The sequence below is a fragment of the Martes martes genome, assembly GCF_963455335.1.
Source record: "Martes martes genome assembly, chromosome: 10".
Classification (NCBI taxonomy): domain Eukaryota; kingdom Metazoa; phylum Chordata; class Mammalia; order Carnivora; family Mustelidae; genus Martes; species Martes martes.
In genome coordinates, this window is record NC_137898.1 from 21,373,001 (window position 1) to 21,390,278 (window position 17,278).

At 46.3% G+C, this 17,278-nt stretch overlaps 1 protein-coding gene across 1 annotated transcript in view; it reads right to left on the bottom strand.

Moving 5' to 3' along the window:
• Positions 1-2,655: 2,655 nt before the first annotated feature.
• EXT2 (exostosin glycosyltransferase 2) overlaps positions 2,656-17,278 on the bottom strand; it is a 139,511-nt gene continuing 124,888 nt past the window's right edge. Inside the window, exons 11-14 of the mRNA XM_080817786.1 lie at positions 13,840-13,983; positions 11,663-11,791; positions 9,675-9,757; positions 2,656-3,426 (exon numbers count right to left, since the gene is read on the bottom strand). Of these exons, the coding sequence (XP_080673912.1) occupies positions 3,288-3,426; positions 9,675-9,757; positions 11,663-11,791; positions 13,840-13,983 (495 nt within the window). The 3' untranslated portion in view covers positions 2,656-3,287. The remainder of the gene's footprint in view (positions 3,427-9,674; positions 9,758-11,662; positions 11,792-13,839; positions 13,984-17,278) is intronic.

The following is a 17,278-nucleotide window of genomic DNA, read 5'->3' on the forward strand; positions in this document are numbered from 1 at the left end:
TGCCTTCAGCTACTTGTTACTTCTTCCGTCAAAGGGTCTTGGCTTTTACCCAGGCAATCACACCTTCAGAGCCTGTGGCTAGCAACCGGCATCTTTCAGTGGGAGGGACACTCCGGCCAGAGACCACCATCCCAGGCAGTCACGGGGGCACAGGGTGATTGGCAGCTCCTTCAACGAATGAGAGCAAAGAGGCAGCCTGCCCCTTCGACTCCCAGTCCCAGACAGCACGTGCCAGGAGGGTGCTCACTTCTTTCCAAAGGCAGTGGAGAAACTAGTCTGGAAAACCACAAGCTGGCAGCACAGCTGTAAGGACGGAAGGCTCTGGTGGAGGAGCCAGGTGGTCAGAGCTCTGAACTTCGTGACACTGAGTATGGAGAAGAGACGGTATTGCATCATTAGCGGGTAAAGAACCAGAGATTCTGTGAACAGAAGTTGTTATTTTCCTCTTCAATTTTCCTAGAGAGGCAGGGACGTGCCTAAACACGTGGGAGGGCTTGCTACAATATACATGAGATAAGGCTATTAAGAACTACCTAATGTTAACCAGCAAAAAAGGGTTTCCAACCTGCATTCCAAGTGGGCTTATCCCAGTTAGGTCCCTGGGGGCAAAGGCGAGTGACTCAGTGCACATCTAGGCCTGAGCCAGGCCCAGCTCAGGTTCATCTTCTGTGCAGGCCAGCAAGATGCAATTTCTTAAAAAAGATTTCTTAATCTAAAACCAGCTGTTGTCTGCTGTAGGCCAGCACATGACATTTTAATTAGCATTATTGTTCCGCTTCTGAAACCAGGCTCTGTGGCATCCCAAGGGCAGATGATCTCGGCCCAAGCTTTTGGGTGAGGCTCACTGTGAGCAGCTCAGGGATACACGGGGAAGGGGACGGTGTCCCCTTCAGAACCCATGAAGCCTGACCACTGGCTGTACCCTCGCCCCGGGTTTCTCCTTGTGGCCCGCACCACTTGCCTGCTCATGAGATGGAAGCATTGAAGTTTCAAGTGCCTGGGATATAATACTCAGTAACAGAAATTGTTCCATGCTACGGTGCCAGATCGAACCCGCAATATTTCTAGGAGCAGTGAGGTGCCTTGCATGGAGTTTTCACACCCCGAGAAGTCCAGTGACTCCCCTAAGAAGGTGATAAAGTCACACCAACACAGCCCCCTGGGGCTCCCAATCATCTTGGATCGAAGTGTTCCTCTTCCAAAACCAAAAGGCTAATGAAGTTTTAAAAAAGGAAAGAAAAAACCTTTACCCTCAGAGAGGGAGGCCTGGATTACAAGGCAGCCACTAAGGCGGTGGACCCAGTGACATGTCACCAGGGACATGAAAAAGAGCAGAAAACCTGAAGGGGCGAGGCTGAGGGGATGACATGCGTACAGCATCGGCGCCGTCCTTGGCTGCCGGCAAGGACTTAAATGGGAGGCCCAGCCCCATCCACCCACCCTGAATCCTGGGAAGCAAGTTAGGGAACCCCAGCAAGGGCAGCAGTACTCACCATCTGTGACAACACAATGCCCCTTCTCTTGGTTTCCATCCTAGCATCCCCACAATTACAAATACGAGATTACACGCCTTCCCACGTCCCCTACTGGTGGGAATGTAGTTATTCAAATCCACAGTATTTCTTAGGCACCAGTGTTTGAACGCAACTCATCAGATGAATCACAGTTTCCATGTCTGCACCTGCAAGGTGAACGGATGGGAGGGGGCAGCATCCGCCCCTCCCACCAGAACAGTCCAGTGCTCTCACTCCTCCCTGTGAGAGAAGACGAAACTCTCGCGCTTCCCGCTTTGGGTTCAGCTGCTTCTTGAAGTTTCCTCTGCCCTCTTGAAGTCCATGGGAAGACATGTGAAGGGACTCTTGTTCAAACTATAGGTTTCAAAGCTATAGCTGGGTAACTCTGCACCTTCATGTCACTCAAGAGAACAATGGGTGGTGGGTGAGTGACTTGGACGGGCACACAGCTAGGTTTCGGTAATTACAACCATATTCCAAGCAAATTGTCATGTATTCTGTGTTCTGGGGACATATGTTATGGCTAAAGCCCAAACTGTGGCTAATCTTAATATTAGAGCCAGAGAAATCTGTTTCGAATCCATAACATCTAACATTTGCCAGAGTAGATTTGTTCATCAACGGGGCTTAAAGAGGTATAATTCACACATGTGCAATATTACTAAATGCTGAAATTGAATGATTTAAATATCCCGGCAACTATTGCAAAGCAGTTGTTAGAGCAGCATTTAACATTAGCCAGAACCTCCCTGGCTAACGTTCAGTTTACACCGAAAGAATGAGGGAAATTTTGGCATCCCCTTGGGGCGGGGGTCACAGCTCCCTCGACACGTACAGCAGGGCACCAGCGAGAGCAGCTCAGGGTATGGCTTTGGAGGCTGTTTTCCCTGAGAAGACCTATAAACACTGACGGGATCGAATCAAGAAGCAAACAGATTCCTCTGGAGGTTTTGGGAGGCATCTTCTCTCAGAATGTTTACAGTTTGGGGATCTTCTACTTGACGCGCACGGATGCTCCTCCTGGCTACATACCCTCCCAGACACAGACAGTAGACTGGAGGTAACCAGAAGACGGAGTTAACTGCACAAAAAAATGAACGTTCCTGGGATTCCCAATAATCAACATTTCAGACATAGTATAAAAAGGAATAAAAAATTACTTTAATCATACCAAAAAGCCAAACCAAAGAGGAATGGTTCATGGAACTTACAGGATCCCAATCCAGCACTGGGGGCTCTGCCCATGCGTGGGCCCAGCACCCCCGGTCCCGGGGCAGATGTCAAATCCCATGAAGATGTCGGGATTTTGCACCAAGTTCTTGGTTTGGCTTTTCCGCCTAAAAACCTCACTGATCTGAAATAGTTAAAGGTGAGATACGGGCACGATCTATGTTGAGTCCCCACATCTAATATGGCCGGTAGGTTTGTCTTCTCTGCAGTCTTAGGGTCCGTGACACCTCCTCCCAGACTGTCTTATTGGAACTGCAAACAAGGGGAGCCTGAGCTGGATTTAAACCCAGAGCGTGCCACAAGGGCTTCCATTTGGCATTTTCAACAAGAACCCATCGGAGGTCATAGGAACACTAGAACCAGGCACGCACCATTCAAGGTGCTTCGACACTCTCTTCAGGTTCCGGTTCTTGAGGAAGTAGACTGGGTGTGCTGGCCCAGCATGTCAGTCAGAGATCCCCCACACTCTGGTAGCAGAGCCCCGGGGTGTCCGTGTTCTCCCCTGTCCAAGCTTAATGTTTAGACTTCTGCCAGCGGCCCGTTTCATAAGCTGCCGATGTTGGGGAAGCTCTTCAGTTTCTCCGGAAAGTCGTCTTTGTACAGGACAGGGTCAGCCCGGTGCTCCACCACCTTAAGAGGCATGGTCCCAAAGACGGACGCGAACTTGTTGATGCACTCAGACCTGAGGGGTTTGGGGAGAGGAGGCAGGTGATGGATGAGTGGGCAAGGAGTGAGGAAAACGGAGAAAATATTCAAGAGGCTGACAGATGAGAGCAAAACACATACTATTCAGTATCAACACAAGAAATCCCAGGCTTTTACAAAAGGGTGGGAAGGTGTGGACAGCAGAAGTGAGCTTGGGGGACCGTGACTATTGTTCAGGGGGAGAAAGTGAACAGGGGGTGCTGTCTGGAGGCCACGGGCCTGCAGAGGTCAGAGTATCTTTTCCCTTCCCCCTCAAATTCCAGTCATTCTTCCCCCTCAGTACAAGCAGACCTCAAACCAAGGTGGATTCGCTGCCAACAATTCTTAACCCCCTGTGTGCCAGCTGAAGAGAAGGCGAAGGGGGGAGAGGGTCCTGCATCGGAGCTCCAGCTTCCTGAAGTTTAAAAGGCCGAGGGAGGACCTTACACCTGGAGCAGTGGGAGGCAGAAGAAGATAACAGGTGGGGAACCTCACCTCCAAACAATAAACCCTTCACTCACTCGACCAGCATTTAAGGAGCGCAATCCCCGAACTGCCGGCCAGCGGAGAGCTGCCGTCCGTGCCCGCCGTTCCCAGGCCAGAGCGAGCAGTGCCATTGGGCTCCGTGACGGAACAGCCCGGCAGCTCTGCGGGAGGGGAGACGGCAGTGTCCTCCCCTCCATACCACCCCTGGAGCCCAGGAGCAACCTCCTTGGGGCTAAGCAGGCCAGGCACACTGGCGGGAAATGGTTCTGGTCACTCAAGCCAACTGAGTGTGACAGCTGGGAGGAGGCATCCGGACCAGAGGGGAGAAACAAGCCCATCAATGTGGCTTCAGTTTCCAGGATGGGTTTTGGAAAGGTCAGTACTGTCTCCCCTCAAGTCAGGCCCAGGCACCCAAGAGCTAAGGTAAGAACAAACTAATTAGGCAGGACCATTTACCCAAGAGGGGCTGAATTTCAAGACACAGACCAGAAGTCTCTTCCGCCCTGAGGTACTAGAAGCCTTGTCTCAAATTATTTTCATCTACAAGTATTTGAGTCTTTGGAGCTTTAGGAAGAAACCAATTTATAAGGAGCCAGGCGTCAGTTCTTTCCTCTCGGTCATTACGTTTCTAAAACAATGTGTTACTATTCCATTCGGAGCTCTTCTGGCTACCACCACCGAGTCCACCACTGTAAGTCAACAGCGAAGGGGTCTCAGAGGCTCCGGGCTGTGTTACAAGCGCGCTATGGAGATGAGGAACCCCCTCCATCATGCCAACAACCCTACGGTTATTCCCATTTTACACTGGGAAGACTGAGATATGGAGAGGCTGAGTAACACCTCCAAAGGCCAAATAACAGTAAGAGGCAGAGCCAAAGCCAGGCAGTCTGGCTCCTGAGACTAAAAAATCTTAAGTGATGAGCTGATACGAATTTATCTGTGAATAAAAATTCCCGAGTCCAAGTGGAGGGACTGGAAATGAACTGCTGAGCACCTATTATGTGCTAGTTAATTTACAAATGTCATTTCACTGATTCATTGAAGCAGGCCCCTTGGTAGCCCCAAGAGCTGGTTTACAGGAGCTTCCTGTTAGGGGCTGAGCAGTTAAAGCTGAGGCCCGAGGCCCCAGAGCTGGCAAGTGCTGAAGCTGGGTCTCTAATGCGGATCTACACGGGCAAGTGCTGGACCTAGGTCTCTAATGCGGGTCTACATGGGCAAGTGCTGGAGCTGGGTCTTTAACTCGGGTCTACATGAGCAAGTGCTGGAGCAGGGTCTCTAACACAAGTCTACACAGGCGAGAGAGCCTTTGTGCTTTCCCTCACACTACCGTAACTCACGGGTAACGACCTTCCCTCCTGCTGGCAGTCCTGTGAGACTCAGGAGGTGGGCGTCCGAGGGGATCCCCAGGAAAGGCTGAGACGTCTCTGCAAAGGGGTACTGAGCGAACACAGTGACTTCCCTCTCCTCCAAGCAGAGGGTCAAGGCGGTGGCAGACAAAGTCAGTCTCTCCTAGGTCTTACTCTTGGCAGTCCTTCTGCCTATAAACATGGACGGATTCTTCCAGTTTCCAGTCATCATGCCTGTGGACTCTGGCCAGCCAAGGCCAGCCGTGCCCAGCACAGGGACCAGTGAGTTTGTATTAAAGAAGAGCCACAGTTCTTGGCAGAGGAAGCGGCTCCACAGCCCGCTGGAGAGCACCGAGGACAATGTCTGCTCTGTAACTAGATCTGCCAACAGGGCCGGGCCACAGGCAAGAGGCCATTGGGGCACAGGCCAGCTGACTTGCTGACAACTGCCCCTGGCTAACCCAGGCCTAGTGAGTGCTTCTTTCTCTCCACACAGCCTGCACCGGAGAAGCTGTGGGTCACAGAGTGGTAAAGGTCCCTAACTCCCCTGCCAGGTACTAACAGTAGTTCCCTACTTTCTTCTCACACAGGCGCTCCGGGTTGAGCTGCAGGCTGGGGCAGGTGGTGAGGCTGGCCGCTTGCCAGTGGCTCACCTGAGCCGTCCTGTCAGCGGTCCAGTCAGTCAATGCTCCCCGGGGTTGGTTTTCTAATCTAGTACGAGTGGACTAAGAACCACTGTCTTCCTCTGAAGTGCTGGAAGCGTCTGCGGTAGAAAGACTCCCGGTTTTCTGTTTTCCTTGTAAACACATCCAATTACCTAAAGTAACCTGGAGCCCTGGGGACAAATGCTGGGGAAATTGGGAAGGAGATGGATGTGGCCCGGCAGCAGGTTACAGGCTTTCCAGTGTTATTACCGCAATCATCTCCAGGACAAAACACAGTGTTTGGTACAAAGATGCTCAATAGGGATTTGTTGAACCCATGAATGGACACTGTAATTTGACAGGTATTAATATACCTATTTTAAGGAGACGAAAAGACTGGAATTCAGGATAAGGCAAATCAGTTTTGTTAAGTCAGACAGCTACTAAGTGGCAAACCCATCATTTGAACAAAGATGGGCCTGAATCAAAATACAATGCTCTTTCTTCAGATCACCACTGTCTGCCATATTGCCTTACCTTGGTGAAATGACTGGTCAAAATGGACAGTTACAAAGACTTTTGCTTTCCTGGTTCTTAAAGAATTAACAGCAGATCCTGGAAATGGATGCTGGGCAGTAAAAGCTATGCTCCTACACAACCGAGATTTCTGCTCCAAGACCCCAAATATATGAATAAATAAGCTTATTAAACCATAAAACCTAACACAAGGTCATAACTTGCAGAGTGGTTAACTTCTTTTGCTGTTTTGTGCAAACTGTGAATTCTGCAAAGGAAACTACTTAAAAAAAAAACCCAACAAACGAACAATTCTACAGTTGTAACTCCACCTCTTGGTCTACCCAGGATGGCTTAAATCATGCCTTCCTCCCTCCCGACCTAAGGGCCTCATTTAATAATTTAGTGATTCAATCTTTAATCCAAATAGTTTTGCTCCCAGTTTCTGATTTCAAGATTGATTTCCTCTGTTCCATATCAAATTTCTCAAAAGGGTACTCTACATTCACTAACTCCACTTCCCCAAACAGACTCACACGCCATAACCCTTAAGCCCCATCACTTTATGGCATTATTTTTTTCAAAGTCACCACTGAGCATTTAACTCAAAGCCCTTTCCCAGGCTGCATGTTACGTGCTCCTCCCTTGCTTCTGTGCACCGTAGACACTGCTTCTCTCCTGCCTTCTCTTCAGTTATTCTTTCTGTCTCCTAAATGTCGGTTTCTCAAGATTCTGCCCTTGCCTTTTCTCCAGTCAATGGCCATCTCTGGGCAGATGTCTTTCCAGTATCTACCCTTGTTTTCATTATCTTCCTGCAGCTCTAGCTGCACATTTCCAGGTGCTTGCGCTCTATCTGCATCTGCACACACAGAGGGCAAGACCCCCCGATCTTTCCCCCTCTTACTGCTCTCCGACCCGCGATTCGAATCTCTGTCTGCGTCATGACTTACACTGCTGAAGGTGCAACCATCCACACTCGTCCACACTCCCTCCTCGTGAACCGGAGTCTCCTCCTAACTGTATCATTCACACCGTGGACGGCACTACCATTCTTCCCAACTTGAGATCTAAGCTCCCTCTGTCAATTCCTTCCCTATAACCTCTAGTTCTAGCATATCTTCCTTTGGGGAAAAACACAAACCTCCTGTCTCGCAATGTAATCCATCCCTTTCTTTCTGCACTCAACTCAGTTCACGTTCCAAACGTGCTTTCTTCAATTTCTTCACCTTCGTTCCATTCTGGGCCCTACTTCCAAAAGAATCTCAAAACAATACTTTGACCACACTGCCCTGTTCAAACACCTTCAGGGGCATATTGGAGCCTGAAGAACAAGTTCAGACTCCTTCACTGGGCACTCCTTTAGGGTCTGGCAGCATCAGGCCAGAGTTCTACACTCTAGCCAGCCCGGACCTGAACTGCTTGCCAGATACACTTTCATCCTGCTGACTGAAACCTTTGGCCACCCAGTCTCCCCTGCCTGGGATCGCCTCTTTTTGCTTAGTGATCCTAGTGATCTCTGAAGGCTGACTTCAGGTGTCACCTTTTACAACATTATTCCTAGTAATCAACCTAGCAAGAAGTCACTTCTCTTTCCTCTGATCATTGGTAACACTCTGAGTCTCCCTCACGGCACTTATCACATGAAGCTGTGGACTGTTACTCACATGTGTGTGCATGCATTCATATTTATTGTGGTTAATTATGAACTCTGACAGCATCTGATTCAAGCCTCACAACATCTGGGCAGTCGCCTATCCTATTTTCAAAAGTCTATTTCCAAGAGAAGCCCCACATCCCTTTCAGTTACTTTCTGCAGTGTTTAATAATAATTCTATCTAACTTAAATCTCTCTCGCCGCATGTTAAGTCTCTTTATATTTGTTATCTCAGGGGTGCTAGAGGAGTTGTTTAGCCTTATCATGAACCACAAGGCCATCATCATCATCATCATCAGGCCAACTTTCACCCTAAATTCCTATCTTATACCTTAGAACCTCACCATTTTAACTCAACCTAATGAATTACCCAACTGCTTAATGCTATGAATTTTCCCAAACATAAAGAATGGAGGTAGGTTAAATAATAATTTCATGTAGTCCAATATAACTATAATTGGGGTCTCTTCTAGATGAGCTATGACAATTAATGTCACTGCCCTTGACTGTGTAATTCCTATGATACCGTGACAGATAGTTCCCAAATCACATATTATTTCGCATTGACAGCTGATATAAGTCATGTCTTTTGGGCAAGATATTTATATATGAAAGAGTAAAGGATTCTTTAGAGGGTAAGAATAAGAAATAAGAAGGAGGAAAGACTCATAGAAGAATCTAGACCAAGTGAAACAACTTTTTGTACAAGAAAATCCTCCAGGCTTTAAGGACTTGAACGTGGCTGAGATCCCAGAAATGGATGCTCCAAGAAGATCCAATAAGCCTGTGGAAACCTGACTCAGTATCTTATTCTGTAAGGACCACTCTAACACTCTGAGTACTTGACAACAGTGCCACTGGATGTCCGAGCTTGCTGTTTCATGTAAGGAGCTGCCTTCTGGGAGAATTAGGTTTGATTAGGGAGATGCCAAGCTTGGGGACCTTTGGGTTACAAGTGAGAAGAATGAGGCCTACTCCAAGATTAAAACAGTCCTGCGGGAAGACATACACCTCCCATTTGTTTTATGCTCACTTACAAGGTTCAGTATCACATTCCATACAAAGTGTGCTTGTTGAGTAACCGACCAAATTGAAATAATAGGAGTATCTCAGGGCTGCCTTGCTTCTCTCTCTCTCTAATGGAAAGAGCTCTGCTTTCAATTCTGTTCTTGGTAGGTGTTTTGGTCAGCAAAGGTAAATTGTCTCTGGGTCTGGTTTAATTCTTCCTAATCAAACCTTTACTGTCACATGGAGGTACTATCCTGCTAAACAATCTAGTACTTTCTTGGAATTAACTAGCTTCTAGTCAAATGACTGTGGACAGTTAACGGCTTCGTCCACATGGAGAACCCGACTCCTGGAGCTTAAGGCCAGCTATATTTTTAAGACCCTTCCAGCCATTACAAATTGAGTGAGGAGCATTCCAAATTAATTCTTTGGGTGACCTGGGCTTGAACTAACCCAATTCCCACAGTGCCAAAGGAGGTGACTATGGCTACCAGCTGCTGTCCTTATATCTCCAGCAAGTCCCATAAACAGGCCCAAAGCAGGAAATGGGGATCAGAGGCTAGGGCAGACTTCTGGTTAGAGGCTCACTCACCTCTCCACCATGTGCGTCTGGTCAAGTGAAAGCCCGTCAATGGCTGTGCACTCAGGACACTTGAATTTCTTTCGTGGAGTTACCTGCCAGGGAAGGACACAAATACACCTGGTTGTCAGTGCCAAGGACAAGAAAATCATGCTTGTGACACCACCATGCGTGCTTCTGCTCTGTAAGCCAAGCTGCCTGCTCCCTCCACATGCACACACGCGCCCGTCGTGGGCACGCACATGCGCATGCACACACACACACACCTCACCGTTCCTCCATTCAATTCTGTCTGGCTTGGCCAACAGCAGAACTCACAAGGGCCCAATAAAAAAGGCTTGGAGGGCTTTTGCCTTCTGTAACTGGAAAGAAGTGGTGATGACAAGCTCCTTAATTCCTGTTTAATGACTGTTTTCTCACTGCCAAGGTCCTTGTATAAACACCATTTGTTCTTGCAGCCATAAGGGCGATGAAATACAGCTTCCCATAACTTTCACCGTAACCTTAGTTCCAACAGGCACTCATTCTCCTTCTTCCAGCTAAAGGCAAGCGCTATGAGCAGCGCCATGCTCTTGAAGATGCCAGGTTATTTTGCAATTCCCTCCTATCAGGGAAAAAACCCAATGGTCCCCCTCACCACCTGAATTCTCTTCCCTGCCTCTCCCTCCTGCGCTCCCGAACCTTCAACAGCTAATGATTTTCTTAGCAAACCCAGGGAGACTCTTATCCTAACCTAGTGAAGCTAAGTAAACAGTAGTGAGACGGGGGTTGGGGGAAGGAGAGAAGCACACAGATGGCGGAATGACTTCACAGAGTAAGCAGGCACAGCTAAAAATATCTTGAAGCACATCAAAAAGCAATTTTGGAGATAAGAGGGTTTCCTTTAAAATTAGTTTTGTGATTTACATGCTTTTTCTTGCGGTGAGTGCTGACGGTGTCAGAGGGCTGGGGGAGGGGGAGGCCAGGACCAGGGTCACAGAGCACAGATGGGGACTCGTCCTCTTCCCTCAGTCACTTTGGTTTAATCCAGCTTCTCCCATCAACTCATAGCATGAACAATCACCGGGGATGCCATATCACACTTCCAGTGTAAGTAAAGGAATCTGGCCTAGAAGCATTGCCTATTTTTCTATGGAATTCTAATCCAGAAGGAAACAAGGTCAGGACAATTCGACTCATAAAAAAAAATGCAAACTCTCTTTGCATCTGGGGATCTGGACTGAGTAAAATCTATGTTTCAGGAATAGACACCCATTACAGATACAGAGATCCCCGTGTGATCCTTATGTACTCTTAGCTTTTAATTTGTTATGGGAAAGGTAGTTTCAAAAAAACTGGTGACTGGTATTTAAGAACAGTATTTAGAAAAACTACAGTTGTAACTGGACAAGGTGTATTATCTTCTCAATGTCTTTAAAAATAAAACCCAGCCACTTTAAGGGAGATGTAAGTTGCATTCTTTAACTAATAGATCTAGATTCCAAATCAGATTTGAGAATATAATTGAAGGTTTTTAAAAACATGATTGGTAGACTGACCATCCCAGCCTTTATCTCTAATACTGGATATTAAAAACTGTAACAAAGAAACCATATAGGGGCGCCTGGGTGGCTCAGTTGGTTAAGCAACTGCCTTCAGCTCAGGTCGTGACCCCGGAGTCCTGGGATCGAGCCCTGCCTCGGGTTTCCTGCTCAGCGGGGAGCCAGCTTCTCCTTCTCCTACTCCCCCTGCTTGTGTACCCTCTCTGCTGTCTCTGAATAAATAATATAAAAAAAAATAAAGAAACCACATAAAAAAAGAAAACATGTTTAAATTTTCAAAGCCTAGCTTTAATGTTATAATGTGATTGCATCAATCGCAGAATCTGAAAGCTAAAAGGAGCTTGAAGTTCACGTAATCCAAAGCTTCATTTACATTTATGAGAACGTCTCAGGCTCAGAGAAACAAAAACTTGCGCGAGATCACGAAGTTGGTGGCAGAGCTGGAATGGGATGCCTTACCTTGATGACAGCTTTCCCTGTGACGTTAGCCACCAGGAAATTCATGGCAATGTCTTCACAGTTCATATGAGCATCCACCCAGTTCTTGATGTCGCCGGGCATTTTGTAGGTATACAGGTAATTAAAATACTGTCAGGTGAGACGAAAAGAAGAAAGAGTGAAACACCAGTGTCCTGTGATTAACAGTCAAAGGACAATTTAATCATGGCATGGGGACAAGCTTTCTGTTGTAAGATTAATTACAAGGCTGTAAGAAGTATTAGAATGCTTTTGGTCAGATGACCCAGAATCTTTCACACTGTCATTCTTTTAAAAATCACCTATCGTAAGCAGAGGAGAGACAGAGAGTGAAGCCCTTGTAGGATGCAGGCCTTTTGGACTCATATATCATATGTTTAATAAATAAAATATCAGTCAGAGACACACTACACACTGATCTCTACTCAGTTCTTCTCCTGGAGCCACAGTGCTCAATCCTGGGCTCCACGTTCTGCCCACAGACTGCAAACAGAAACAGAGAGAAACTCCCGGTGCACTGACCTGCAAAGGTGTGCGTTTTTTAAAGTAAAATACAAAATGAGGCAATTCCGGTTTTTTTTCAAAGATTTGTTTATTTTAGAGAGATTGTGTGTGTGTGTGTGTGTGTGTGTGGGCGCGAGAGGACAGGGAGGGGCTGAGGGAGAGGGAGAGGGACAAGCAAGGCTTGGAGCAGAGCTGAGTGCGGAGCCCGATGCATAGCTTGAACCCAGGACCCTGAGATCGTGACCCAAGCCGAAATCAAGAGTCAGATGCTCAACCCACCGAGACCCAAAATAAGGCAGTTCTGAAGCTGCCACAGTTCTGAAGCTCTACATGTATGAGATAGTGCAGAAATTCATTGGTCGGGGGGACAGTGTACAAGTGAATGATCATAAACCCCACGAATTATAAGCCTCACTTTACTTTATTTAATTATTGCTAAGAACAAAACCCATTTCTGGACTGAGAACCCTGAAAAACACACAGCAGGGCTGAGAAAGCAACATGCCATCACTGTCCTACAGCTCCGCTCCTTGAACGGCCCCGGGGTGGCCAGATACGCGGAGGACACTCCTAACGGCAGCAGCTCGGGCCGCCGCTGACGATGGAACAGGTATCACGGTTCAAGTCAACTCTATACTCCCAGCGGTGCTCTACCTTCAACCTGAATATTCTAAAGTCCCAAGCATCCTCTTTCAACCTCTCCCTAATAAAAAAGTCAAAAACGTGAAGGGACAATTCTCAGAAGAAATATAAAAGACACAAAAGGAATCTCAACCACAGTAGTGCAATCAGAGGGAAAACAGTAACATCTTTTTCACCTACCAAAACAGCTCAGTCTCATTTCCCCTTTCTACATATTTCATGCAAGTGGGGGTTATAGTAAGATGTTTTATATTTTGTTGGTGGGAGGATAAACTGGGGCAAACAATACTGAAAACAACAGACATATATATATCTTAAAACTGCCCCCAAACGTTCATTCCCTTTGCTATAATTCTACTTGTAGAAATCTATCATAACGATCACACATATAAACAGTTGTGAAAACGGATACTAATTGCTATTAAAGCATTAGCTATTAAGCATTATCTAAAATCACCCAAAACATCTGAGGCTATCTAAATATCCAGTGCTAGAAGAATAGTTACACATAATTTATGGATATTAGTACAATAGCATATTAGCAATTATGTGATGAAGGAATGCTGATGTTAAAAAACTCATATGCAAAAATCAAGCTAATGAGGATATTTACAACTGTCTATGTAAATAAGTAAATAAAAGGCAAACTGGAGAAAACATCTATACAATAACGATGATTATCTCTAAGGGATAGGATTACGAGTGACTTTCGTGTATGTGTGTGTCTTTTCTTATATGATAACATTTGTTATGAATTTTCCATATTTTCTATTATGAGCATGCAGTATTTGTATAATAAGAAAAATAACTTAAAAAAATCATACAACATAGCCTTTCTTTCTTCCTTTTTTAACTGAAGTGGAGTTGACACACACGACAGTGTGGCGTCTGGAGGCCCTCTGAGGAGGACGTTTTTCCTGAACTCAGCAGAAATTCAACTGGGCCACACAGAACAAGCATGTGTGCAGTGTGGTCACTTTAGACCCACTTGCCCAGCCTGCCCCCCACCTTACCTTGTGATAAAAAGCTGCCCCCGTGAGCACCATGGAGACCTCATTGGTCCACTCAGACTCGTACTTCCACTTACTCATCTCGTGGTCCCAGAGGTGCAGACGACCCGGGTAACCCACCAGACGGTCAGGAAACTCCCGCCAGACCTGAGGGAGAAACACATCCAGTTCAGACAGCAACCAAACCCAGTGCTGCATCACCCAAATGGTACAGACTGACTCCCAGAGCCAGATCCGCACCAGCTACGGTTGGAATGGGCTTCTGAAGAGGTCTTCGGAAGGGGCTAGTCTACCAATATTCGAAGGTATGTGTGGGCTCCAATTTCCTCCAAATCCTCCTACCATTACTGGGCAATTTCAAGTCACGTGGTGATAACTCACTTATTTGGGACAAAGTAGAGAATCCCCTAACAAATGAGGAAGGAAACAGGTGCCATTCTTAATGCGCGCACACACGAAGAACACATGGACCCCTGTAACTCGACTGTCCTCGTGTATTTTTTTTTTGAAGATTTTATTCATTAGAGAGAGAGAACAAGCCCACAAATGGGGCTGTAGGGGCGAGGGGACACGGAGAAGGAGACTCCCCGCTGAGCAGGGAGCCTGACTAGGGGCTAGATCCCAGAATGCAGGGATCATGACCTGAGCCGAAGGCAGAGACGCTCAACAGACTGTCCTCATTTATAGTAAATCTGGTGATTCTGAAAACTTCGTCTCTGTTTGTAAAGATTTATTTATTTATTTATTTATTTAGAAAGTGAGGGAGTGAGCAAGCGGTGGGGAGGGGCCGAGGGGAAGTCTTAAACTCAACACCCAGAGCATTGCCCCATGTGAGGCTCGATCTCATGACCCTGAGATCATGACCTGAGCGGAAACCAAGAGTCAGATGCTTCACTGACTATATCATCCAGGTGCCCCAGAAAGTCTGTTCTAAAAAAAAAAGTTTTAAAACCCTAATTCCCTGGAGCACACAGACATGCTTAAGACATTTTAGAAGCCTTGCGTATAGAGAATGCGTCTCATTCTATAATCTGTAACATACTGGAAACAAAAGCTTGATCTCCTTATTTGGGAAGGCTCTTAGATACAGTTTTATGAAACAGAATCTGGTATACTGGGGGTGGGTTACTTCCAGTATCTTTCCTCGTGTGTTTCTATATAAGTCAGTCTAACTTTAGTTGAAAGAAGAGGAAGTTTGTGCCATTAAGGAGTACTGACAACTTAGCAGCTGTTCACGGTACCACTTCTCAGCAAGCAGGATTCCTCATCCTTTACGGGACCTCTGAACAACAGAGTTCCGGAGGGTCCAGTCCTATGCCCTAGTCTCCTCTTTAAACAAGCTGAGTCATTTCAACTAGTTTCAATCACTTTTAAATACCTCCTCTAATCTACTGACCTCTGAATTGGTTTGGCCTAGAGTATTCCTAAGAAAACCAACTACTTAATATCTTCAACGGGATAAACAATGGGCATCTCAAACTTAACATGTCCAACACATAACTCTTCTGTCCCTATCCCCGGAGAAGCCGTTCTCTCAATTCTCTCCATCTCACCAAATCATCTACCCGACTGCCCCAGCCAAAAAGCTACAAGTCAGTCTTTATTCCCTCCTTTCCTTCTTCTCCACACCCCATCCATCAGCAGGTCCTGCTGGCTCTACTTCTGACCACCTCTGGCCAATTCTCCCACCCCTCTCTCTAGCTCAAACCACCATCATCCCTCACCTAGACTGTTGTTAACAGGCCTCTAACTCATGTCCTTGCTTCCACTCTCGCCCTTCCAAACCATTATTTACACAGTGTCTCTAACAGGACTATTCTTAATAGAATATTAGAGAACAGATGGTCGCTAACTGACAATAGTTAAACTTAACGGTTTTTCAACTTTACGATGGTAAAAAAGCAATATGCATTCAGTAGAACTCTACTTCGAACTTTTGAATTTGAATTTGGGTCTTTTCCTGGGCCTTCTCTCATGATGCGGGGCACCGGCAGGGAGCAGCAGCTCCGAGTCAGCCCCACGATCACCAGGGTCAACGATCAGTACACTTAAAACCATCCTCTACTCAAACAACTCTTCTGGTTTTTGCTCTCAGGATTCAATAAATTACTTTATTATTATAAAGTACTTTATATTACTTTATTATTGTAAGTACTTTATTTATTTATAATACTTTATTATTATACTTTATTAATAATACTTTATTATATAAATAATACTTCATTTTTTATTAAATACTTTACTACTTAAATAAATTATTTAAATAAATACTTTATTATTTACTTTATAGTAAAGCAATACTTTATTATTATAAAATAGGCTTTGTGTTAGATGATTTTGCCCAACTAGAGGCTAATGGAAGTGTTCTGAGCATTTTTTTTTTCAACATTTTCTTTATTTTAGAGGCAGAGAGAGAGAGCACACAGGCAGGGTGGGGAGCAGAGGAAGAGGGACAAGCAGCTCCACACAGAGCTGGACGTGGGGCTTTACCTCACAACCCTGAGATCATGACCTGAGCCGAAATCAAGAGTAGGACGCTTAACTGACTGGGCTACCCAGGTGCCCTAATTCACAACAGTCTTATCAGGTAACCTTATCTGCTAAGCTGAGAAAGATCTGTTTGAGGGTCACTCAACCAACAGGCTGCATCCTATTTTATGTGTGTATATATATAAATACATATATAAGTATTTTAAATTAATGTTATCTTCGGCACGTATTTGCCCACATATATATGTCATATGGTCATACGCTATGGCATGTGGGGGCTTCCCCAGTGCCCACATGTCACTGAGCTGGGGACCATGCACCGTGGCTTTCCCCAGGGCAGAGGTGGTGTACAAGCCCCCCGCCCCCTTTTGTAGTTTGCTAGGGATACTCTAACAAAGTCACCACACCAGGTGGCTTAAAACGGCAGAAATCCAGAACTCTGAAATGAAGGTGTGGGCAGGGCCACGCTCCCTCTGACACCTCTCAGGGCATGGTCCTTCCTTGCTGCTCTCAGGCTTCAGTGGCTGGCTGTCAGTCGTGGGCATTCCTTGGCTTGCGGATGCATCACTCCTAACCTCTGTCTTCATATGGCCTTCCTCCCTCTGTACATGTGTCTGTGTCTGTGGCCAAATTTCTCCTTATCAAGAGGATACCACTCCGAGTGGATTAGGACCCACCTAATGACGTCACTTTAACTCCTTTACCTCTAAAGAGATCCTATTTCCAAATAAGGTTACTAAGGGTGAGGATTTCAACATAAGTTTTTAGGGGGAACACTTCAACCAACACCCCCCAAAATCTTTAAGAACTATTCCACCCCTGAAAGGAAACAAAAAATGGGTTCCCGCTGACCAAGAATAAGAGCCAAAGTCCTCAGCATACTCTAAAGGGCCCAGCCACTCTCCCACCTCTCCTCTTGCCATGTTCTCCCACACTTCTGTGGCCTTTCTGC